The 25174-nt window shown below is 38.0% G+C and overlaps 1 protein-coding gene and 1 long non-coding RNA gene across 3 annotated transcripts in view; one reads left to right on the top strand and one right to left on the bottom strand.

Moving 5' to 3' along the window:
- Window positions 1-10: 10 nt before the first annotated feature.
- On the top strand, window positions 11-6744 carry LOC113033061 (uncharacterized). 2 transcript variants are annotated; one of them, XR_013912766.1, is made up of 4 exons: window positions 11-132; window positions 217-273; window positions 447-499; window positions 6178-6744. It is a non-coding gene; the product is annotated as an uncharacterized LOC113033061 (long non-coding RNA). The 2 variants fall into 2 exon arrangements; XR_003273995.2 differs by lacking the exon at window positions 447-499.
- Window positions 1842-25174, bottom strand: part of LOC113033059 (phospholipid-transporting ATPase ID-like) — a 48052-nt gene continuing 24719 nt past the window's right edge. Inside the window, exons 6-28 of the mRNA XM_026186337.2 lie at window positions 20799-20860; window positions 19093-19165; window positions 18665-18735; window positions 18466-18548; window positions 17496-17654; window positions 17325-17413; window positions 15825-16015; window positions 15494-15702; window positions 15254-15297; window positions 14611-14776; window positions 14205-14393; window positions 13958-14073; window positions 12834-12998; window positions 12629-12740; window positions 12435-12540; window positions 12220-12355; window positions 11616-11799; window positions 11183-11406; window positions 10548-10631; window positions 10141-10386; window positions 9903-10041; window positions 7193-7323; window positions 1842-6527 (exon numbers count right to left, since the gene is read on the bottom strand). Coding sequence (XP_026042122.1) covers window positions 6198-6527; window positions 7193-7323; window positions 9903-10041; window positions 10141-10386; window positions 10548-10631; window positions 11183-11406; window positions 11616-11799; window positions 12220-12355; window positions 12435-12540; window positions 12629-12740; window positions 12834-12998; window positions 13958-14073; window positions 14205-14393; window positions 14611-14776; window positions 15254-15297; window positions 15494-15702; window positions 15825-16015; window positions 17325-17413; window positions 17496-17654; window positions 18466-18548; window positions 18665-18735; window positions 19093-19165; window positions 20799-20860 — 3309 coding nt within the window. The 3' untranslated portion in view covers window positions 1842-6197. The remainder of the gene's footprint in view (window positions 6528-7192; window positions 7324-9902; window positions 10042-10140; window positions 10387-10547; window positions 10632-11182; window positions 11407-11615; window positions 11800-12219; window positions 12356-12434; window positions 12541-12628; window positions 12741-12833; window positions 12999-13957; window positions 14074-14204; window positions 14394-14610; window positions 14777-15253; window positions 15298-15493; window positions 15703-15824; window positions 16016-17324; window positions 17414-17495; window positions 17655-18465; window positions 18549-18664; window positions 18736-19092; window positions 19166-20798; window positions 20861-25174) is intronic.

Genomic DNA, 25174 nt, shown 5'->3' with positions numbered 1-25174 from the left:
TGAACACAGTGATGCTGATTAAAGGATCAACGGAGAGGAGAAATTTTCCTCCTGGTTTCACACCAAGTTTCAGCTTACGCTCAAACCAATCACTTGGAAATCAGTGTATTTCATTTCCTCCATCGTTTCCAGGTATTCATTAAAGCGAGTTTTACTACCCACCTTCGTAAATGTCATCATCTTTATTCACTGTAATATTTAACTTTTGGGTGACAGCACAAAGACAGAGGGAGGAGAGGAGAGAGCAAAGAAAGACAGAGCAAAAAGAAGCGGGTAAGAGTCGACATGTAGTCAAATTCTCCAATTATTATAAAGCTGTAGCTTCTATTTCACCCACATTCAATTCTGATGATTTCACATAACTTAGCAGTGTTTTGTCCTGTTGTCAACTGTGGATCCCCCACTTGCTCTTATAATCTTAAGATTATATTTTTGTTATTTTCTAGTTTGTAGCTGAGTGAGGAGGATGAAGAGAGGGAGAGGAGAGAGGTTGTACCAGGTGATTGAGGGAGGAAATACTGAAGCTAGCTGGAAAAACAAGAACTAGTTTTCACAATGTAGTTTTTCATGCGTTTCATGGATGCTTTGCGTGCTTTGCAGTAGCACACTTAAAAGAATGCCAATGGACACTGCAAACAGAGCATACTGATATGGATGGCAGCATTTAACAGGATTAACTATAAACAGGATGGCTGCCACTACATTGATGCCACGGACTACAAATCTGTTCTCCATGTGTGAAACTGTGGCACATGATGCTCTGTGCTTAGTCTGTGCAGTAAAGGGAGGGTTTGCATCAATTCAAAAACTTTAATATGAAACAACTCTGTTACCAGTTTGCTTCGTGTGCAGGTCTGTGGAGTGGCAGGGTGATTTTCCAGTGTCTACTGAATAATGTTACTTTAAGTGCTTGATAATTTAGTGGACTGCCTCTATGTGATCTCATCTCTCGTCTTATCTGCTTTGCCACAAATGGTTCTTTAAGTTTTTCCTCTGGTTTGACAACTAAAAGCTCCACCCTAAAACAGGTGGATTAGATTGAAATCTGATCATTCGCTATGAATTATTCTTAGACGCTAAAATATCCAACTAATTATGTTGCTTTTCAATGTAACATTGTGATATTTACCCAATTGAATTGAGGTTTGCAAATGTGAAAAGGGTTGATTACATAGTATTAATGACAAGGTACATAGTGTGTTTGGTGACTGACATAAGGAGAAGGATTCATGTAGTATCGCCCACTATCACAACTCATCTATTCTACTTTAAAACTTTTAGAGAAAAGATGTGAGGGCCACTTTTCAGATTCAATGTATAAAATCTATAGTGCTGCTGAATGTTATGGAACTGAGTGACACTGAATGACAATGAGGGGAACCATTATTTTGATTTAGAGAGGGGACTGTCCCTTTGAATGATGCTCTGCAGCTTTAGTTAACTACCTTTGTTTTGGGTTTTTTATTATAACGTCTCAGACAGTGTATGTTGGCAGGAGCTCTCTGTGGTAATTTATTAAAACAAATGGAAAACAGCAAGCAAAACCAGAAAGTAGGCAGAGATCAAGGTTCACAAAAATGTCATGACATCAGAACAGGTTAAAAAATCAGCAGGTTAAGGAACATTTGAGGCGGTTACGATAAAACGGCTGTTGTAGACTGAAAGACGAAAAACATCTTCTGCTTTTTCTTATGTTCCAATTATGTGCAAGTATAACTGCAGTGGAAGAAAACTCCAGCTATAGTGTCACTTTGCAGCATTTTTATTACTTACTATTAACTTACTGAGAAAGTAGTGCAACGTATTAATAACAAAAACAAGTAAAGAGTGTAACGATGAAGTATGTTGATCTTTCAAATCTTTTTATTGCAGTAAAAACGTTTTAAGGTACAAAACAACATGAAGGAGATATCAGAAAGAGCAGTGCTAAGTTGATTTTTGTCATGTCTGAGAAACAATTGTCAAAAATCCCTTATGTTACACTCAAGGCAGCAGATGCAGTAATAATAAAAACAAACTCATAAATGCTGGAATTTATATGTATGGCTACCATTTTTTTTTTTTTTAATATACCACTTGGAAAAGGTGTTTTGGACTGCGACTACCCTTAATTAATTTATTATGGATCAATAAAACAGACAAAACTCTGTTAAATTATGTTTAACTGTTTATTTTAACAAGATTCTTCCCTCTTCCTAATTAAAGATGCCGTCCAAAATAAAAGCCATGCTTGTGACACGTGCACAAGCATCAAAGAGCTCTGGAGGATTTGCATTTTATTTATTTACTAGATGTCAGAAAAAATGGGAAGTTGGATCTAATGTAATGAAATTAGAAACATCTGACTCAAAGCTCAACTTGCTCTGTTGATTTTGACTTTTGGCTAAAGGTCAATTGCAGTATCATTTTCCAAAACAACAGAAAATGTTTTTTCCGTTTATACTAACTCTGAACTGTTTCTATAAAGAATGCCTGTACTGTAAATAATGTAAATAATAACTGTGATATAAACCAGTTTCACCACACTCACTTCCAGCATTAATTTCTGTGTGACTTTGTAGTTTATTCTAAAGTCACAATGTATGAAGCCTTTAAAAAGTATCGTTGGGGGTTAAATTTTACAGAGTCAACATTCACAACCGGACAAGGAACAAAAAGGGGAAATCGGACATTAAACATCATTAATTTACAAATACCAAACCAGTTTTGGACCACTGTTTAAGCTTTCAGTGATCGTTAATATAACAAATAATTGAAAATCACTGTATAAAATAACATTTTTCCTTTTTGAACTTAAAACATCTGCAATCAGCTTTGATTTGTTTTTTTAACAGCTTTATCTTTGATCAAACATTCTTAGTTGCATAAAATAAGAAAAGTAAGAAAATATCATTTTATCTGAATAATAAGGCAGCATGTGCGTTTTCTTTTGCTCCAATTTTTAGCAGGCTGATACAACACTTGAAGAAAGAGATGGTGATAAAGACAAATGCAGACATACATTACAACTTAAAGCAAATACATGAAATTCAAATGAAAGTGATTACCAAGCACGCGATCTGATAAATACAATGAGGTATAAATATTATTATTTATACAGCACAGTCCATAGGAATGATCTGAGCAGTGTTTTTAAACCCTGTTCGGTTTTAATGCACGAAAAAGACAAAAAACAAAACAGGTGCTCAGTGGCATGAAGACAAATGTGAAGCCAAATGTGTCCCTGAACGGATTAAAGGATTTCTTAATCAACTCTGTAGTGTGTGTACATTGTGATAAACCTCCCAAACACAGGTAGATGTTATCAAGTTTCTACAGCATGTCTTACTTGGATTAGGTTCTATGCAGCCATCAGAGTCCACTTTCTTGTTCGATGAGGAACAGGTTCCCCTTTTGGTTTTGCTAGTTTAATGGCAGAGGAAAATCGGACATTAGTGAGGAGGCACAATCTGCCACAGAAGGTGTGTTTCAGACACACCGGGATGCCGGAACTCAATTCAGTCTGTTAGAAACAAGCTCCAGACAACATCTGGATGCATCAGCTGCTGTAACCAAAACGTAAATCAAAAGGAAGGAATATAAAGTTGCACTGCAGAAAATTGAAGACCACTTTGTGGAAACATAAAGAACAATCTGTCCTTTAATTTTTGGTAAAAAATAATAAGCCGGTAGACCGGAAACCTTTGGGTTGGTATCCCCGTGCTGTTCAAGTAGGATATGCCCTTTAACTTATTTACATTACCACTATGCTCCACATGTTGCACCATTTGATGACTACAGCACAGCCACATAAACATGAAAGGGTTTGTTAATGTATAACTGCAAAAGTTATTTTTGGTCCACTCTCTTATAATGAGATAAAGTTTGGGTTGATTTTGATTTATAAGATATTGACGTAAAAGCCTTGAACACCATTCCCACATTTGTCACCAAGCTGGGAATGTTTGGAGTCATTCAACCAAGGAGTCATATCTTCTCGTTAATTCTGTTTACACGCTGATGAATACTGATACAATGTCCAAAATATTTGTATGTACTTTTCACATATCTCTTCAATTATCTCGTGAGTTCCTCACATTTATTTTGCAATTTATCCTTAAAAGCAGCAGACTGGGATCATTGAACAGGTGTTTAATATCAATCAAATGTGGCAGAAATCAAAAACGGGCAGTGGGCTGTGGGGCTTCATAAGAAATTGACCTTTACTAATAATTTGTTTTAGGTAAGCAATAACTTACTTGAAGCAAAGAGTATACCTCATTATACTCCAGGATTTATTTTATTATTTAAATATCTAAACAGTTTGGATGTAAATAAAAAAAAAAGATATTTTTTGCCAAGTTTTCCCAAATTTGGCAAGTTTGGTGAAATGCTTTCAGCACACAAGAAAACAATAAACACAAATAAAAACAAACAAACCACAAAGTGTAAACCTGGAATATTATGGCCATATAAACATTATTATTGCTTTTTATTTTGGTGTATTATGGGGTATTAACAGTGGTGGGTAGTAACTAATTACATTTACTCAGTTACATTTACTTGAGTAACGTTTTGGAGGAAAAAAATGCTTTCAAGGAGTTTTTCTACACTGTACTTTTTACTTTTACTCGAGTAATAATATTATGAAGTCTTGTTACTCTTACTTGAGGAAGAAATTCTTGCTACTCTACTCAGTGTGAGTAACTTAATTTAATGAATAATAAACAATAATAAACAAAATAATAACCAAAAATGCACGAGACACAGACACAGACCTACAGTTTATGTCAAAGTGAGACTTCTTGTTTGTACATAAGGTTTGTTGTTTTAATGTTATTCTATCTGCTGAGCCTGTTGTGCCATTTGGAGAAGTAAAGTATCACCATGTATTGTTACTGGAAGTACTTTACCCAATTCTAGCAACATTTATATTACCATCTCTAAATATTAGTTTCATAATGATTTTGAAAAGATTAGATTTATTATTTTGTAATTATGTTTTTTTTTTTATATGTAGTATTTTTATTTTGCTTTTCAGTATTAAACTTCAGATTTTTGTCTGTCTGATTGGCTCATTTTTAAACATTAAATCAGATGTTATTATCAGTTACTCAGTACTCAAGTAGCCATTTTCACTAAATACTTTTTTACTCTTACTTGAGTAATTTCTTGGACGGCTACTTTTTACTTTTACTTGAGTAAAACTATGTTGAGGTAGTGCTACTATTACTTGAGTACAATGTTTGGCTACTCTACCCACCTCTGGGTATTCAGGGCGCTCAACTTTAATAAAATAAATAAACTCATTATGGGGCAGAGACCTCACAAATTTAAATTTTGTACAAATGTTGCTACAACGCCAACGACATTTCTCTCCATTGAAATGTTTTAATTCATTTTTGGATCAATAACAGTGTTTAAATAAGTCTCAACTGACTCTATCAACATACCAAAATCTACTTTCTGTGACTTTTTGGTTTTACCAAACCTTAAATTTAAGTGATGCGATTCCTTGACATTTCTCTTATAAATTTATGAGTTTTCTTCTCTGAGTATTACACCCCGCTCCACCCCTGGGCCCTTAATATGGTATTGTATTAGAAGAAGCAGTTTATGATACGTTTGGTTATTCCCCACTGCCACTGTGACACAGCCAAAGTGCTGACCGCTTGTACAGCTTTCAAATTAAGAAAATAAAATGCTTTAAAAAGATTTTAAAAAGTCAATATCTTGTGCAACATGGCTTTGCTCGTTATTTCCTCTGCAAACACTGCTTTCCAGCTGGACTCCCAGGTGGACTGGGTAGCCTGTAAACATGATGACATATTGTTTCCTTTCCTATTTGAAGACAAAGCACCCGGTTGTTATCTATATTGACAGAAAGCTTTCATTAATCACCCTCTCATCCGCTGGCATCTTAAGAAGACGATTCATATACCCATCATAAGTGGCTACATTTGTTGCTGTAGTTCCCTTTGATGACACCATTTCAGAGAAAAATGTAAGGAGCTAAAGTCATGTACTCTTCAAACCTCGTCTTCTGTGTAGGTATGAAAAATCTTTGACATGAACTTCTCTGGAAAGCCCAAGCAAGCTCTTCATTGCAACAAATAGGACCTTTGAACACTTCTGGCTGCCAACATCATGTAGCTCTCCAGTCAGTAGTTAATTATTTGCTCCCAAATTTCTCCACAGAGTCCTAAATGTGCTGTCCATCAGGGAGCAGAATCTGTGATTGTCCTATACATCTGCAGGGAAGTCACCTCCACGTCTGGGACCTTGTTATTCTGAGGACGTCCCGTTGGGCTGTAACCGGCCGATCGTCCCATTGGACTGAAGCTAGTAGTGGTGCGGCCTGCGTGGGTGAAACCAGAAGATCGTGTCAGGGCAGGACGCCGCAGGAACCGACCCGATGTCACCAGGTCCCCATAGCCCTGTGCGTGCGAGAAGGCGTAGCCCGAACGGCGGGAGCTGGTGCGACGGATGCGGGCACGTCGAGTTGGTGGAGCAGGTGTTGCTTTCGCCTGCCTCACTTTGAACATAACCTAACATTTGGGGAGGAAATGAGACAGTTATAATGCAGGAGTGGGTGTTTTAAGGAAACATTTAGTTAAATAAGAAGCCAGAAGGTCCATCTTAAACATATTGTATATGTGAGAAAACCTTTAAAAAGACAAATCCTTTGAGAAACTCCTCAGAGAGCCGTGGGTTTGAATCTCAGGAGTAAACACATCTATCCAAATAAACTAGTTAAAGGATGAATCACGTCTTGTTTGTCTATCTTGTATCTCAGGTACACAGAATTCAGGTTGCACCCTCAAACTGCAATTCAACTCACTGACCCTTGATTCTCAATAAGCTCTGCTTTTTAACCTGTACTTGTTTTTGGCAAGTTAGCTGTTGAAGTACGATGAATTAGTTTCGAGTAGTTTTCTATGCCATGTTTCTAGATTACTTTGTTGTGAGTAAAACGTTACTGTAAAATGACCTTTTCCCTGTTTTTTGACACTTGTTTATTAGCAATAGTTTAAAAAGGACACTGAAGATGATTTCCTCAGAAACCGAAAGTCACACTGAGAGGAGGAAGCGTCTCACTGCCCTAAACCAGCTTCCCGGCAGATTCTTAAAAAGTCTAACACCTAAAAAAATGGAGGTGTGAGTTTCCCATGATAGTCAAGCACAGCAGGTAGAGCTGCATCTCCTCTGCTACCTTATCATTGATGGTGGGGCAGAGCTGAATCATCAGGAAACGGTTGGTAATGACGGGAAGGACACACAGGATGGAAGTGAGGAAGATCGTCAGCCAAACGTTGGGCTGGTTCAGGGAGTTTCGTGCTGTTCCTGAATAAACACACACATACATAAGGTTTGTATTATTACAGGTGTGAAGAGTTTTTATTTACAGTACTCCTGGCCCAGACTTTTATCCCTATATATGAATTCTGTTCTATTTTATGGATATCAAATTAACCTGTTAACCCTCAGAGCAATGAAAACATGAAGAATATTGGATTATTCTCCTAACAACAGATGAGTCATTAGAAAGGATAATTAGTATTCGTGGAGTCCACAAATAAAAAAAGGTAATAGGTGTAATAGCTCCACTTTACTAAAGGTTACAAATGTTCATGTTGAGGCAAAATAATCAAAACAAAAAGAAAATAACTTGGGGTAAATATCATTTTAAATGTTTAGACACACGTGAACATTTAGTAAGACCAGGCTGTCCTCACATCGAAATACTCATTTTAAGAGATTGTATTACAGGTGATGTGTTAGAGTGCAGTATCTCTGTTCTCAAATTTATCCTTTCCCCCCAAAGAGGTTTTTTAATTATCTCTTATAAATATCTTGTTATTAAAATCATTTTAAATAGTCTTACAATTATTTTTCCTAGACAACAAGCCAGGTCGCCACAGATCATTGTGACCCAAAAAGGCTCCATTGCCTTGTCATTTCAGACCTCCTTAAATACTGACACCTCAGTATCAGAATCAGAATACTTTATTCATCCCGAGGGAAATTAGGGGTTACAGCAGGCAGCACGCTAATGGCGCATGCGCACTCACAAAGGAACCTTCTGACCAACTTTACACAAACATCACATTGGGGAGACATGTCAGAAAGGTAGGCTGATAGGAAAAAACAACGAAAATACACTACATGAGGTAAGAGGAGGAGAAAAAAAAACTCCACTCAGACTGAGCTCCTGGTGGGAGAACAGTTTGATAACAGAAAAAACACCTCAGCACAAAAGCACATGACTATCAATACACCATAGAAACACGAGACAAGCAACAGGGGCGGGTAAAGGGTAAGAGAGAGCCGGCGTAGACAGCGCATCCGGTCCTGCAGCATCTGCGCTGGTCCAGTTGACTGCTATCTTCCCCGGTAGGGCACAAGCATCGAAGGCGTTGGAAAGGGAGGGGGATGAGTGAGTGCTTGTCAGTGTAAGTGTGTGTGTGTGTCCAGAGTTCAGCGGAGACAGTGTCCTTCGCACTATCAGGCTAAGTAAACAGTCTGCCAGCCAACCCAGGTGGCCTTCATGGGACGGGAAGAATAGTCATCACACAGTCGTTATCAGGGAGTTGTTTTGGTGGGCTCCAGCCTTATATATAGAGGTATCTACTGTAAAACACCAGGGTGAAGCAGTGAAAGCTCTTAAGCTGGGCATGCACTGTGCGATTTTTTTCAGTCGCGTTATTCAGCTCAAACTGTACGATTGACTCGCAGGGGTTAGAAGTTCGTAGGTCACGATGCAGGGTCTCCCACTATACACTATGCCACTATGCTCTGATGCGACCTGAGTGCTCACACTGTGCGTCCATAAAATGAAGGTTATAACACAAAATCTGCCTCTTGCTCTCTGTCTTTCACTCACACAGACACGCACACCACCACCATCAACTCTGCTAAATTGCTAATGAAAAACATTAATCGGGCAGCTGTGATTGAGCAGCATTGTCCATCCAACTATTTTCATGGTTGTTGTGGTCGTGATAATTTTGTGAGGCCACATCGAAATAGCTCAGATGAGCTTGCCAAAGTTCTACAAGTTGTGCTTTCATCGCTTGTGTCCAGATCACACGCCGCACTGCCGTGCTGCGCCGTCTTTTCACTTTCATTTCTGTGTTTGCGTGTGCGCAGTGTGAGAGGCTGCGCTGACACCCTCACGGCGGCAGACAGGATTTCAAACAGGTTGGATTTTCTTACGACCAAACGACTGATGATCGGGAGCTGGTCGTGAGGTGTTAATCACTTCTCGTTACCCCACGTATACTACACGATGCACGACACATGATGAAGGCGAAACTCGGGCCAATCACCAAAACGGTCGCACGACTGAAAAATCGGCTCAAAATGGGCCAGAAATGGCACAGTGCATGCCCAGCGTTAGAGGATTGTGTGTTACTTTAAACGGTGTCTCAGCTTTTCCCAGTCTAAAGACACTCAGACTGTCAAATATTGTTGCACATTGTGGTAGCCTAAAAAGAAAGGCCTTTAAATCAAGAAGGAGATTTTATGTAAAAAAAAGTAATGTTTCAACATTTTAAAGTATTAAAACAGAACTGTTTCAATTTAAGAAAAATTGAATGTTGATTTTGTATATAGAGAATAAGCGGGGAAAAAAAGAAGTATTTATCCCAAATTTTACAACTTTCCAAGACTATGTAGATCAATTTAGTGAGAAAAACAAACATGTTGAAAGCCACTACCACGTGACCTCATAAAGCAGACGTTCTGCAAAGATACCAAACACAATTCAAACACTGTTAGTCTTATTTGAATTACTTGAGATTAACTTTAGCCTCATATAAAAGAGTGAGCAGCCGGAGCAGACATGCAGTCAAAAAAAACACATTGTTACATTTATGGATTGGATACTCAAAGCTGTCAGAGATGGCAAGTTTGTCACTCACCTATGAAAGGGAAGGCTGATGGCAATATGGTGAACATGCCGTTACTGTACATGGTGAATGTGACAGCAAAGTACATCGCCAGGCTTCCCAACACGAAGAACGTGTTAACTGCCGTCCAGTAGGACATCTCAAACCCCAGCTATGGGCAAAGACAGCCAGCAGGTTCTATAGTTATATACGTTTTATAATAAACAAATAAACATTTGAAAAATTATGCAAAAGAAAGGTTTCTGGATACCTGGATGCTGACGGCAAACAGCAGACATGTCTGAGTGAGGAGGGCGAAGGACTGGTAGTCAGCGATGTCCTTCCCATCATCCCTCACTGTGTCATACATAGCAGCATAGGGGATAAAAAAGAGCACCAAGGAGCTGTAGCAGCTGTGGAGGGCGCATTTGAAGAAGGACTTCTTGCTGAAGTACAGGTTGAGTTGACCTGGAACATAGAGCTGAGGATGCTGGAAACTCCACACATCATTCACATCCTAACCAGCAGGGGGAGACAAAGACATTAGATCCTTTTTTAGTTGGTTTGGGTTTGTTTTGGGGGGTTTTCTTTTTCTTTCTTTTTTTTTGGCGGGAAGGAATTCATTTGAGCTCAGATTTATGGCCATGATATTTTCATGCATACAGATGATCCCATTACCTGATCAAATAGACTCATTCCCAGTACAGGTAGTGCTGTGTACATCAGATTGTAGAGCGTTATAAACCACTCATCATACACAGTCTGAAAAGCAAAAACAGAAGTGGACCTTTAACCAACTTCTTCAATTTTGGACTCAATTGAAATGAAGTACATTAACAGACTTCACATTATCATTCAAAATGTGCAGCATCATATTTGAAATTTGTAAACTGATGTTATTTTTTGTATCTCTTATTTTCCTTTCAAAATAATTTGGTATTTTTCTTATTTACACTGACCGTACCTAGGCTCTGGTGTAACTGGTGTTATTCTGCTTCATGTCTCATTTTTTAAAATTACTGTATAAAGACAAATCGTTAATAATATGTCTGCTGTTCAGAGTTTTAGTACAGTTTGGGGGTTTTTCTACCCCTTCCATTCTCATTTACATACTAAAATTCAGATCTCACTATGACTTCTCTAACTGGTTTGTTCTGCCTTTTCATGACACACAATGAAGTGAGTGTTTATATATAATTATTTACAGATTGAATGTCATATTATGTTTAGTCTAACTTGACTACAAGGAAAATGCAGGTTAAAGGCATTTCTGCAATGGCTCGATCATAATTTTGTAACTACTCGTCTCTCACCTGCGCAGAGAAACCACAGAAGAAGGCAAACCAGAAATGGACGAAGGTGAAGGTGAAGTTTTTGTAGAAGAAGTAGCGCAAGAACTTGCACATGCGCAGGTAGGACCAACGGCCGTGCACCAGCAGGAGGCGCTGCAGGAAACGGAACTGGGCAAAGGAGTAATCGCTGGACAGCACAGCCTGCATGCCCTCCTGGCCTGAGATGCCCACACCTATATGAGCCGCTGTGTGGGGAGAAAAATGAGAATGAAGAAAGACTAATTAATATATATATATATATATATATATATATATATATATATATATATATATATATATATATATATATATATATATATATATATATATATATATATATATAAAAACAAACTTGGGAAAGCATTGGAGAACAAACAGGAGGTTCATATGAAGCAGTTTGAGTTTCTTCTGCTACCTTTGATCATGCTGACATCATTGGCTCCATCCCCAATTGCCAGTGTGACTGCCTTCTTGTACTTCTTGACCAGCTCGACCACCTGAGCCTTCTGCAGAGGAGTCACCCTGCAGCAGATCACTGCTTTGCACATGCATGCCGTCCTTAGGAACTCCAGCTCCAGGCTGTGCTCCAAAGCGTATGCCTGAGGGACAGAGGGGGTAAGAAAAAGGTGAGCTTAGAAGAAGACAGGCAATAAAAAACGTGTGACTGACAGAGCCATGACTGTTAACAAAGACTGGAACATGAGCACAAGAAAAAGGTCGGGCTTTTTTTGCATCGCTGTTTGATGATTTTAAATCATAATGTCTTTCAAAATAAAGTTTCATGGATAGAAAAAAAAAGTTCCCCACTGTAGCTACAGTACTTTTATTTTATTGGACTTCCAGAAGAGCTTGTTTCATCAAATAAACACATCTTTCATACTCAATAAAAAATTAGGCTCTAAGTAAGAAACTGAGGACAGCATTTGCATACGGCAGCAACTCGCCAGTTACAAAGTAAGCACATCTTTTAAAGTTTGAGAGTGACAGCATGCACATAAACTGAAATTGTATGTATGTACCAAACTATGTCCATTGATGACCAGGCCGTACTCCCCATTCACCACCTCATCTGTGACCACTTTCACACCTTTATCCATTTCGGGTAAAAACTCTGAATTCTCAGCTGCATCTGGCTTCATGGAGGTTCGGGCATTTCTAGAAAAAAAATCAACAGTATATGAAAACCTGTCATAATGAGATAGTAAAACATGTTTAGTCTAAGATTTCCTCTGACCTCAGTTCCTGCTGGACATCCTCAAGTGAGTTGCCCGAGATGATGAAGACATCATTCATCTCTTCCCGTAGCAAGTTGCATGAGTAACCAATGTTCTCTGCGGTTTCTGCAACACAGACAATCAACATCACCGTGTGTGGACTGGAGTCTGTTCCCCATACGCATTAACTTTCATCTTATTCAAAGTTATGTACCTTGCTTGTCACCGGTCAAAACCCAGATTTTGATGTCAGCCTTAGACAGCTGCTCGATAGTCTGAGGTACTCCATCTTGCAACTTGTCCTCTATGGCTGTTGCTCCAAGCAGCTGAACACACACAGAACACACACATAATCAGAATGCTGTTCATTTTACCACACAGTTATGTTTTTACAGTATGAGCTGCCTTTATCGTCTTACCAGGAGATCCTTCTCTATCTCCTCATACAACTGGTCCAGTTTGCCCTCTCTATCCTCCAGTGCAGTGTTGGCCTCATGGTGGCGCTGTATCCACTGGTTAAAGTACTCCTCATCCAGATCCTTGTAAGCAAGAGCAAGAGTCCGCAGCCCATCCCCTGCAAATTCCTGCAGAAATTCCACATGCGTATACTTATATGGATGAACGCTGGATACTAGAAGGTACACACACACACTAATACACAAACGCACACACAAGCTCAAGGCATTTGCACATATAAACAAAAGTCAAACTCTTGCTCAGTTCAAGATTAGAGGAGCAAAAATGACAGCGAGAAATTAATCAGAACTTTCCCAAAACTTCCCTAAAAGAACAGACGTAGAAGAAGGAGGAATAAAGAAAGGCACTTTGAACATGGCAGCTTTTTCTGACGTACCTGCGCTACAGCTCTGGTGTTGTCCAAACACAAATATTTAAAACAAGGCAAATAAAGTCAAATGAAGCTGTGGTGGATATCTATCCCCATTTATGATGACTATGAGAACTGCAATTTATCTTATATCAAACCCACACAAACAAACTCCTTCCATAAAGCATGAATTTAAATCTTTTATTTCCTTTCCTGTCAGTAAGACAAAGAACGTACCGACACGTTTGTTTAAAAATAGTGCTATACTTACAGCACTTTACTTAAAGTATTATGTGAGAGGTTGTGCCTGTTACCTTTACAGCCTTATATTGCTCAAGAATTAATGTGTACTCAACTCCACTTAACAATCCACTAGTTTGAACTGCTGCTTTAAAATGAACTTAAAAACATCTATTATGTTATGTCTCTTTATTCTGTCAGTACGGCCTCAAATTTGGGTCATTAGTGGAGATTGAACCTGGTTATCTTTGCACTCGCTCAGACATTTTGGACAGTGCAAAGTATTATACAAATTAAGGTTTTTCATCATGATTATCAGAGATACTTGTATATAAATTTAATAATTTGTTGCTCCGGGGAAGCAAGTTCATCCCAAATCCAAATGCATGTAGGGATGAACTACGTACAAATGCAGTTGACATAGCCTAGCAGAGTCAAATATCTCTCTTTGAACACACACACAGAAATAATACTAACATTAAGATGCTCTGTCGTGACATCCATCAGCTTGCTGCAGGACTGGTGCAGCCTTTCGTAGATGATTGTGTCGGCACCTTTGCAGTAAAGAGACAGCTTGCCCTCTGGACTCCTCACTGCATACAAAAATGTACATACATGAAAACAAACAATGTTTCAAATTGCAGTGGAAAAAAGAGCAGTCTGTATGAGAGCTAAATAGGAAAGCATATACAGATATATAGATACATATATAGTATGTATATACCTATGACTGACATCCTCTTGCGGACATTGTTGAAATCCAGGATGGCCAGGAGTTCATAGTTGCATTGCTTTCCCATTTCCACGATGGAAATACTGTCTGGTGTTCGTGAGCGGAAGACAAATCCAAAGTTTCTGGCTGCGGTCACCAGAGCCCCCTCATCTGGCGACTGGGCCTGGTAGAAAAGCTCTCCTGGAGAACAAAAAGTTTATATTTAGCAGGGCAAATATGATTATTTATTAAAGTTCATAATTCTAGCTGCAGCAAAAAATGCTTTCACGTTGATCAGTTTCAAGCCAGAGCTTCTTTCATTGGAGGACCTCTACAATAAACTGCTGAATAAAAAAAGGACTGGAAAACACACATACTGCCTTTTAACTGCTCACTGAAACATCTGTACCGTCCTCACCTTCTTTCTTCTCCTCGGCCATGACAGTGTGGCAGAGAGCCAGCAGCCTGAAGAAGGCGTGGACCTCCGTGTTCTCCAGCTTCACCGCCTCCACCAGAGAATGGTCGTGGAAGACGAACCGAGAGTCGGCTAACGGATTGAAGGAGAAGTCTACTGTGTCTGTATACTGCAGGAGTAAATGTACAACAAGAAAAAAAGAAGTAAGAAAGAAAGAAGGATAAAGCAGAGAGGGAAAGAAATGTAACTGGACCTGCTTAGGCTGATGAGGAGAGGTGAGAGGAGTGCACACTGAGTCTGTTATAAGAACACTAAAATGTGTCAGAAACTTTAACTAATTTAATAATATAATCCTGTGAAATCACTGTAAACCTGGTAAAGAACTAAAGTTGTTTAACTGTCTAAATATAGAAATCACAGAAAGTAAAGGAGCAGCAGTCTAAAAGGAAAACTGTTCAACATACCAGGGACCAGGAATTCTGTCCAATGTTTCTCTTAACTACCTTCCTTAAACCTATCCAAAAATTCTATTTCAGGGAAACCAAACTTTACCACTGCATTGGAGACGCCATCTGTCAGTCAGTCATATGGACCAGTAAACTATTTTTTATTTATTTAATTTTGAAATCTGCATATGTAAACTCACCTCATTCATTTCTAGTCTTTGGCCTGTGTAGTCATAAACATCTCCTGCAGAGCAGAATAACATTTTTAATCAAACTTTATTATACATGAAGAGAATGTATTGAACAAAGCATCAGCTGACGTAAACCTTTGTGTGCGTGAAAAACCATCCAACTTCTCCGAATAAGGAATCCAAAAATGCATTTTTAGAAAGTCTCAGTAGAAAGTCTTCTTGTTTCAGCTTCATGACTAAAACTCTTACCATAGCATTTGCCATTAATAGTGCACTTGTTGAAGATCATGATATTCTGGGTGAGTGTTCCAGTTTTGTCACTGAAGACGTATTTGATTTGGCCGAGCTCTTCGTTCAGAGTGGTGGTACGAGCCTCAGCAGGGGTGTCATTGCGGGCATAGTACATTTTCCTGTCCCAGTCGATGTAGAAGCTGTTCCCCAGACGAATGATCTCCACACTTCAAGCAGATATTGAAAAGAGGCACGTGTAGTCATATATGCGTTTTTTTGCATTCATTTTGTTAAATTCATTGTAAAAAAGTAACACAAGGTAATAAAAGCATCATTTCACACTTATTACCTCACATAGAGAGAGATGGGCACCACAGTGTTGAGGATGATGACGTAGGACCAGAATGTGAGGAAGGATGAGAAAGCAGGATCATCCTCCAGCCTTGGCAGGAAGACAGTAAACTGTGAGCCCTCATTTCTTTCCCAGATGTAGTTTCCTATCGCCAGGACAGAGCACATGAAGGCTAGGAAACCAAAAATCTGCAGAAAGAGTAGAAAGAGGCTTTATTTTGTCATTTAGGAATACAAAAAAAACCTGTGTTGGTGTATAAACTTCAGCTACAACTCAGAAACACAAATGTCGTAGATCCAAAACAGAGACAACCATGATCTGCTTAAGCTTGAAATAAAAAGACGTGTGAGTTTGTGATGATGTCATCTGAGAGGAGTTTCAGATCTAAAAACAAATGGTGCAGAGTCCCAGGTACTCTATGACCCCTAGTGGAGGTCGTCCTGAGGGTCGTTGACCCACTATTGATCATGTGAGTTGTCACATGAGCCATGGTGTGAAAAAAAGATGTGGGTCAGTACCATCACCACGGGTTCAGGGGGAAACCACTACGGGATCTTCCTCGACCTCATCATGTGACGTTGCGCATACAAGCTTGTATATAGATGTAGAACCATCTCTCATTGCCGGTAATGATAAACTACCAAAAACATGATAATTTTTTATTTTAATCAAAAGTTTGGAGTTACTTTGAAATACCATTATAAATTTTTTAAAGAAAAGCTCATTTGTTTCCATTTAATAAGTTTATAATTATCGAACTACCTCAGCACAGATGAAAACTGTTCTGTTGTTTAAAGAAGCATTTGACTAATTAAGCATGTGGAGCATCAGTGTTTGTGGGAAAGATTACCAATTTAAACTGACCGACTTCAAAATAAAAAAAATGGGGTGATCTTGTTTAAGAGGTTAAAGTTATTTCATGCATATTTTGCACAAATAAAGGGAACATTTCATACAACCATGTACAGAAATAAATACATTTATGGATGCTTTATTGATTCCACAAGGCAAATTGTAGTACTTAATGTAATTTAATTATGCGGTTAAAAAAAGGGCAGACTGTAGTTTAAAGTTTGGTTTAAAAGTTTTACATTTTTAAGAATGAGTGGTACTGATTTATCCAACTAAATTAATGGCTTTGTCTTCCTTTGCTGTGGTAGTAGCTACTCCATTGCACCTTGAAGCTTTAGCAAACTATGCATGCATCCCCTTTACGGTCTCGGATACATCACAATTTTCTTGCTTTCTCCTGTTCGCGCTGCTCTACTGCATCAGATCTTTTGATTTTAAATAAATCGTTAGTGTTGGTGAGGAGAATGTCCAATAAAAAAAAAAAATTGTGGTGCATTAGCAGAAGGGAAATAGTGTAATGAACTGATTTAACTGTAAACTTAAACTTCAGTACCTCAGCAGCAGTCAGCTCATTTCTTCACAAATCTCATTAAAAAACAATAAATTATTGATGACCCTGAGATGTGATAAAACAAATGCACTCACAAAGAGGACTAAGATATTCATTAGACGGTCTATACTGGTCCTCTTGAACGTGCTCTTCCCACAGTTTTGCATCAGCTTTGTTTCTGGACCTGCAAAAGAGAAACAGAATGATCTGAAGTCACAAGTTTCATAATTCCCACTACAGTAGTTCCCTATTAATGTGTGTCTGACCTCCAAATAGCACCAGTCCAAAGCACCACTCAGTGTTCCTCAGGGTGCAGCCTCGCAGCAGGATTTTCTCATTGTCAAGTGAATATTTCTGACCTGCGAAGCTCAGCACTCCTGTGAAGCGGTCGAGGCGGTTGTTGGGGGGTTCACAGCGGACCTCACCTTGAGGAAAGGAAAGACACGGCCAGGTTTAGATTTAGAAAGAGTATGACATCTACCAATTTGAAAAATCAAAATACCTCCATAACGTTCACAAATTGTCTTCAGATGAATTAAAGTTAAATGAAGGTTAAAAAAAAAAAACATGGGTTAGAAAATACGTGAGCCTAACATGAACTTTTTCTTTCTTTGCGTTTTCACTTATTCACTTTCATCTGCTTATCGTTGCTTTATTTCTGGCACTTGCTTAATTTTAGCTCTTTTTTACTATATAAGACGAGTTCAAGATAAAACCTTGATGAGAATAAAGAAACAGTGTAGAATAACTATAACTGTAATAGTAACCGTTACATGCCTCGGCTTTATTTAATTTTTTCTCTGTCTATTGTTTTGGGCATAACTGGTTTAGAAAATTACCAGCGTTAATAAGCATTAATGGAAAGAGTGGCATTGACTACATTCATAAACATGTATTTTGTGTAGTCAAAACATGTAAAACTACAAGGAGGCCATAAACAATAAACAACATTTCCAGATTTCTTTACAGAAACTGTGAATGAAGTTTAACTTATTTATTATGTCTTACGTTGAGTATTGCGTTGGGTAGGTTGCCATTTATTTATTATATAAATAAAACCTTCTATGTATACTGTGAGGAATAACCTTAACAGGGTAAGTCATTTTTATTTATATAGCACATTTACATTTAACATCAAAGTGCATTACACTGAAAAAATTGTGTGTGTGTGTGTGTGTGTGTGTGTGTGTGTGTGTGTGTGTGTGTGTGTGTGTGTGTGTGTGTTTACAGTCTCACCGTTAAAATCTGCCAGTTTTTCAATATCATCCCCCAGGTCTCCCGTCACTGGGAGGGCCTGTCTCACCTTCAGGTTAGTTTCTCTGAGGAAGAGAAGCCGAGAAAGTTAAAAAGAGGAAGAAAGAAGACGGCTGCATAAAGCGGAAGTGAAAACAGAAGGATGTGGTTAGATGTGGAAAAGGAGGAAAAATAGACGAACCCATCGAGTTCTGCAGTCTCAATGTACACAAGGTTGAGTGGTTCACTGCTGGAGAGCAACAAGAGGTCTGCCTGAAATCACAAAGAATTTATGAATGGTAAAAATGTATGTGATCAATGACAGGATTTTATTACTCAACTAAAAACTTACGTTAGGTTTACTGACATCTCTGATTGTTCTTTTGTCTTTTAGAAAACGTCAAAATTACAATATGAAAAACTTCCCCTAAACCTAATTTGGTTATGAGTCTGTTCCTTTGAACAGACATGCTAAAAGTTCACCGAGTCAACCCACAAGAACAAAATAAAACATCCAGAGGAAGTCAACAATAAACTGTAACACAATGAAGTACAGTTTATATTCTATGTGTTGGGGAAGAGAAAAACGAACAAATAAGAAGTACTTCCACCCTCTGATGCTCTACTTACTGTAACAAACTGGTTGTTTTCTAGTTTGATGATGTCTCCCACTTGCACATTCATCCATTTCTCACTCCGTAGCCTGAGAACAGGGAGAGGTTGGTAAGTGTGTGTGCACAGTATCACTTTCCCTTTTCTTTGAAGATGGTCAGGAAACAAATGCTCTGAGGGCTCACAAATAACCACTGAACACCAAGGTCATCCTAATATTAGTCATTTTCCTTTTGCTGGATGTTCCTGCCAGTGTCCTGTATTATCTCTCTGTGTATTTATCTGCCAATAATAGCCAGAGTTTTTAATAGTTGGCTGGAACTGGATGCTTTGCCAAGTTTCCCATTACATGTTTCTGCTCATATTGGTGTTTCAGATTCCCACAGCTGACATATTTTTAGGATGATCTCTTTCTAGTTTGTAAGTTTTCTTAATATTTGCAGTAATCTTTAACATGTCAAAACAACGTAAAGGAATAATTTTCACATCAGTTTTTCAAAGATTGTAAATAATTTTCATGTATTTTTTTGTTATCATTATATAAACAGTACAATATTTTTGTTATCAGGGTTTTCTGTGTTTTCTGTATTACTGTAGGTCTTTACCTTACAATAAAAAGCACCTTGAGGCTACTGTTGCTGGGATTTATGTATTGAAAAGGTTTCTTGGATACTAATGGCACTATTGAATTTTTTAAACCATTATTACTATTTATTGTATTAATAAAATGATTATTACAACCCTGTAATCAGTTCTTTTTAATAGTATTCAGCATTTTCCTTTTTCTGATAGGATATACTTCATTTTTCCTCAAAGTTGCAAAAAACTGAAGTACAGGAGCAAATATTAAACACAACTTATAAGAAAATGGAGCTTAGGAAATTACAATAAAATATGACAAGAAAAAAATCACTCAGTAATTTACTGATAATTTCTAATTAAACAGAAAAAAAGTACACAAAATATAGGAGAGTAAATCTAAATGGAAAAACAGAACAGAATGTAAAACACAATAAATACAGGTACTGTGGTATGAGTTTGTTTCTGAATCTCAGTAGCACAGCTGCTTCCCCAGTGACTAAACACAGAATAATGAACGGGACATATGCTTTAGTGAAATAAACTATTTACTCCAGTCCTAAAAATGAAGTGATCTTTATTTTGCGTATTTAACAGAAGGCGGCCTTGTGTCAGCAGGAAGTAAACTTTTTCCTGCAGCTGCTTGTGGACTAAACAGTGAGCAAGGCAGCCAGGAGGAAATGAAGACATATAAGTTAAAATATTTTTATCCACCACACCTTTCCTAAGTAAAAATACAAATGGGGGCTTTATCTCTTATTTGATTATAACATCATCACATCATGGTATACAGGCCTTGTGATAACATCCCATACGGCAATTTTGAGACCTTAAAACAATTAGAACCTCACTTGATGTATAATGTTTAATTGTTCTGATAATAGCCAAGCGCAGTGGATATTTTTGAACCTGTATTTTCCTTTTTGCGCTCCAATATAGCCACAGGAAGCAGCTGCAGGATGGTGGGCAGCACTTGTTTTGTTGTTGCTCTTACGTCTACTATTTCAAATATGTGAGCTATGCTCTATTTGGGATCTCACAGGCACATAAGTGACATTCCACCTTCAGAGCTGAAACATCAAATACTTTGAATCCGTGCATGAGGATATGATTCATAGCACCCACACAAACACACACAAACTTACTTTCTATCAATAAGGACTTGGACTTTTCGGTTGTTAACTCGATTGTCGCTCCTGTGGCGATTCTGGGAAACAGAACAAAATGACAGGACTGAGTCAGAAAAGGTCACAGGAAACTCAAACTGAGTTCACTGATTTGTTGTTGTTTTTTTTATGACCAAATTTCTCTTTAAAGGTATCAGTCACCAACTAACAGAGTATGCGAGAAGAGATGATAATGCAGTGACTGTACAAAATGAAGAGGGTTTTAGCTGAGTTAAACCTCAGACTCTTAGGCAAACGTCTACTTCCCTCCATGATGACACTTCTTTGTCTCGTCTCATAGACTTACTATTTATTTCTGTATGTGAGACAGAGAGTCTGCTACTGAGCTAAAACTGAAGGGTGGCTTCCCTTCTGAAATTATATTCAGATTACAAAAGGGTTAAATGTGGTTTATTGATTGGAAACATTTACTGTTACTACTTGTTTCAAATATGAATAAGGCCCAGCTCAGATATGGCAAACTCAGTGAAGCTTTGCACAGAGCAGAAACTCATCTGTACGGCAACACATTAAAGAGATGCTGATCAGGCTGTTGAAGAGAAAATGAAGGTTACAGCCACAATAAAATAAAGTTAATGTTGAACTTGTTCTTTCTGTGTTACAACCTGAAGAGGTTCTGTCTGGATTTTATGTTCTGCTTTCTGGGAAGTCAAAGTCTTATTTTTTTTCACCTTTTACATTCCACCTTGTTATCACCCGACCTTTTTATTCTAATTCTTTGTGAAGAGATCACATCAAGATAGTGGTTATCCAAAACTGTTAACTTCTGTTGTCAATTCTCTGGCAATTGCTGATGGCTGTTGATCAGTTGAATTTATGACAGTATTTTTTAAACAGAAAAAAAACCTGCAATTAATTGTTTTAATGTAAGTAATTTCTAAAACCAACAATTAGTTTTCTAGCAACAACTCATATGTGAATTCTCTCATCTCCAATTATCTCATTTTTTTGAACAATTTCTTGTGTTATATTGAGTTCCTGTACTTTCTGCCGTTGTCTGATATTTTTTCCTAATGTTTTGATTATCTTGCTTCCTATCTTTAGCTTTTTTATCTGCATTTGTAAGTGTTTGCCCTACCTTTAATTAGTTTGTCTTGTGTTTAGTTACTTTTATTGTTCATTTACATGCCTTTGTCCCTTTGATTTGTCTGTATATCAGTTTTCCCTCCTCTGCTTGGATTATTTGAACACGTCTCCCTCAAGAGTCATTCTGTTGGGTCTTTTCCTTTTGTGAAAAATTTAATGGCAATTTAAGTGATTTAATAGAATAGCCTTTATTGTCATTGTACACAGTACAACGAAATTGGAGTGCCACTTCCTTGGTGCAAGATTCAATAATAAATATAAATGTAAAATATAAAAAGTACAATAAAACAATCGCAAGTACTCAAACAATAGTAAGTATGATATATACTCTCACCAGTATAAAGCAGGAAGATCGAGCAATAATTACTCACTATTGGGATGTAGCATTACTTTAAATTCATTATTACAAAGTTTGAAATCTCTGCAGCTGACTTGAAACTAACTTGTAAAACTCTCCTTTTACAACTGCATTCCAAACACCAGCCATAGTTTGCTTTTGCAAGGTCATCTACCTCACCACACTTGGTCACACCTGGAATGCTGAGATCAAATTAACCCTGAACCAAGTGACCCTGTGAAAGTAGCAGACGTTTACCAGTCAGGATCTCTGCTGCTTAACAAAAAGACTTCTGTTTCTCTTCCTTGAGCCAGTCTTAATGGTTTGGCATTAAGTCCTTTTCCACTCACATGCAAACACCGGCACACATGCACATTTGTCTGGTTGACCTTAACTGCTGAAATCATTGTTTTACAAGTGCTTTTTTTTCTGGTTTGCTTCTCACAAGTTGATAAAAGAATAAGGAAACATTCTGACAATTAAATAAAAAGCCGTATCCCTTTTGAACTTGCAGCTTTCGGTCATTTGTGTTAAGCACATTGGGTTTTGTTTAATGAAATGTGCTGTCATTGTTTACCTGACTGGTAAACTGTCATTGCCATTTGTAGAGTAGACGTAGAGAGAGGGGAAGTTATTTCTTAATCAGTTTTAACTCCCAGATGACGGAATTGGCTGAAATTTTCGCAAAAATGTCTGAAGAAATATTCAATTGAGCAACAGTTTGGACATGCGTCCAATCTCTTGATTAAAAGACTGGCTTGAGTGCAGACAGCTGAAGGAAGCTGAAATAATGAAAATGAGTTGGCTATGAGAATGTGGCAGCACGCCTCTTAACTGGCACTAGAAGGCATGAGCAGATCACTCCTGTCCTCGCTAACCTTCCCGTCAAATATCACTTGATTTCAAAATCCTTCTGCTCACTTTTAAAACTCTAATTAACCTGGCCCCTAGCTACTTAACTGGTCTCCTTGATCCGTACAACCCAAAGAGAGCACTAAGATCCTCCAGCCAACTGCTCCTAATGCAACCAAGGTCTCATTTAAAAACCAGAGGTGACCGTGCATTTGCCATCCCTGCCCCTAGACTCTGGAATAATCTCCCAGTCGAAATCCGTACTTCGGAATCAATTCAATCGTTTAAATCCCATTTAAAAACACACTTGTTTAACTACGTTTTTGAAACAAATTAGTTTGACTTTCATTTGGCCTGCACTACGCCATGTCAATGCAATTTAAAGTATAATTGTACTATTTGTTCTTTGTTCTGCCCGCGCTGCGGTTTCATTGTGAAGCACTTTGATGAACACTAGTCTTTTAAATGTGCTATGTATATAAACTTTGACTTGACTTTGACTTGAATAAACAGTAAAATGATTACACTGAACAGTAAGCCATTAAAGCGAGTTGGAGTCCAGAGTAGAGTTACAATAATCATATCTACTCTTCTCTCAGCTTCATTGGCAGCTCCCTCTCCTCACTTCTTTATGTTGCTGCCTTTATTCAACATGTTGTTGAATGTATGTCTTTTAGGCAACAGAAGTGCCTGGATAGAGTGGAGGCCACAAAATAATGTTAAATTTACCAAATATTACTTGCTCTAGTCTCACATCAGTACTATCTAATATCACACAGACTATGCACTAGAGAGATGGTAGATTATAGTGTGAAAAAGGTAATTTTATGGTAGGACAGACAGCCACTACAGCAGTTTTAAAGGACAAGTTTAAAAAAAAATCGAGTGAAACACAGATAAATAAGTCGTAGACAATATGTGTATAATGACAATATGTCAGGTGTCCTCTTTTTGTTAATGATTGATGCAAAGTCTGAAGTGAAGCGAGGTGGGATTCTCATTATTCAGTTTCTGAAGGAGATTCTAGTTAAAGTTTGACATGGGGGGCAACGCATAATGAGTGACTAACAGTTAACATCAGATCCAAAATCCTATTATTAAAAAGACAGTTGCATAAAAGTTGTTACCTGAAGAGGCATTGAGCTTGAGATGGGCTGTTTGATGTTTATATAAATTGACTGAATAGAGAATCCCAATAGTGATGGTTGTATGGTCTTCTTTTGGGTGTTGGGGTGCGTGGGGGATGTGTTTGCATCTTCTGACATGCCTGTTTTGCATTTGGAAGCTTAAAAGTTAGAGTGCCAAATCTCATCACAGATACGGTAACTTTGCAGATTGCAGTCGACTGAATTCTGTTTTCTTACCCCTCTTAATTCAAGCTACTTGGCTGCTGTAGAACAAACAACTCTGGCAATATGCCGAGTGTCCAGGTCTATTTACTCCAGAGGAGGCTGTAAAGATTTGTGAATGGAGTCCAATATGAGTGGATGAGTCAGTGAAGCTCACTCCTGTCTTATGACAGTGACAGTGAGGTGAGTTGCTGAGGATTTCGTAAGCTTTATTTTCGGTAAGTGTTGCGCTCAGCCTCTGCTAGCTGCTGTTAGACGGCTTTAGTGAAACTCTCTTTGAAATGGATCTAACCTTGTTGGACTCAGAGGGAAAGTGTGATTTTTAGGACGCTTCAGTCTAGCATTTGCTGCCAAAAGTTAGCTTATAACCAGCTATTGTCTTTGTTTAGCCACTCGCTGTTAGCTGTCTGGAGAAGGGAGGGTCGCATGTCTAATCTACTGACAATAAGTAACTGTGACAGTTAGAAATGAATTAATTCTAAGTTTATGAGAAGGATAATAACAACTGATAACATATCTGTACTTGAGGTTTAGCAGGGTGCAGAATTTAAAATGTAAACTGAGAAATCTGTATTGCAAACTTAGAAGATGTGGATACAAACGTAACCTTTTTATTAGTTTCTAATTTTTCTAATAGTACAATAAAGGACATGAATTATTTTGGTTGTAGATGTTGGTTTTTTCATTGCTATCTAGCCTTAAAAAAGCAG

Source organism: Astatotilapia calliptera, chromosome 12 (genome assembly GCF_964374335.1).
Source record: "Astatotilapia calliptera chromosome 12, fAstCal68.1, whole genome shotgun sequence".
Classification (NCBI taxonomy): domain Eukaryota; kingdom Metazoa; phylum Chordata; class Actinopteri; order Cichliformes; family Cichlidae; genus Astatotilapia; species Astatotilapia calliptera.
Note: the sequence above shows the minus strand (reverse complement) of the source record. Positions and strands in the feature narration are given on the sequence as shown.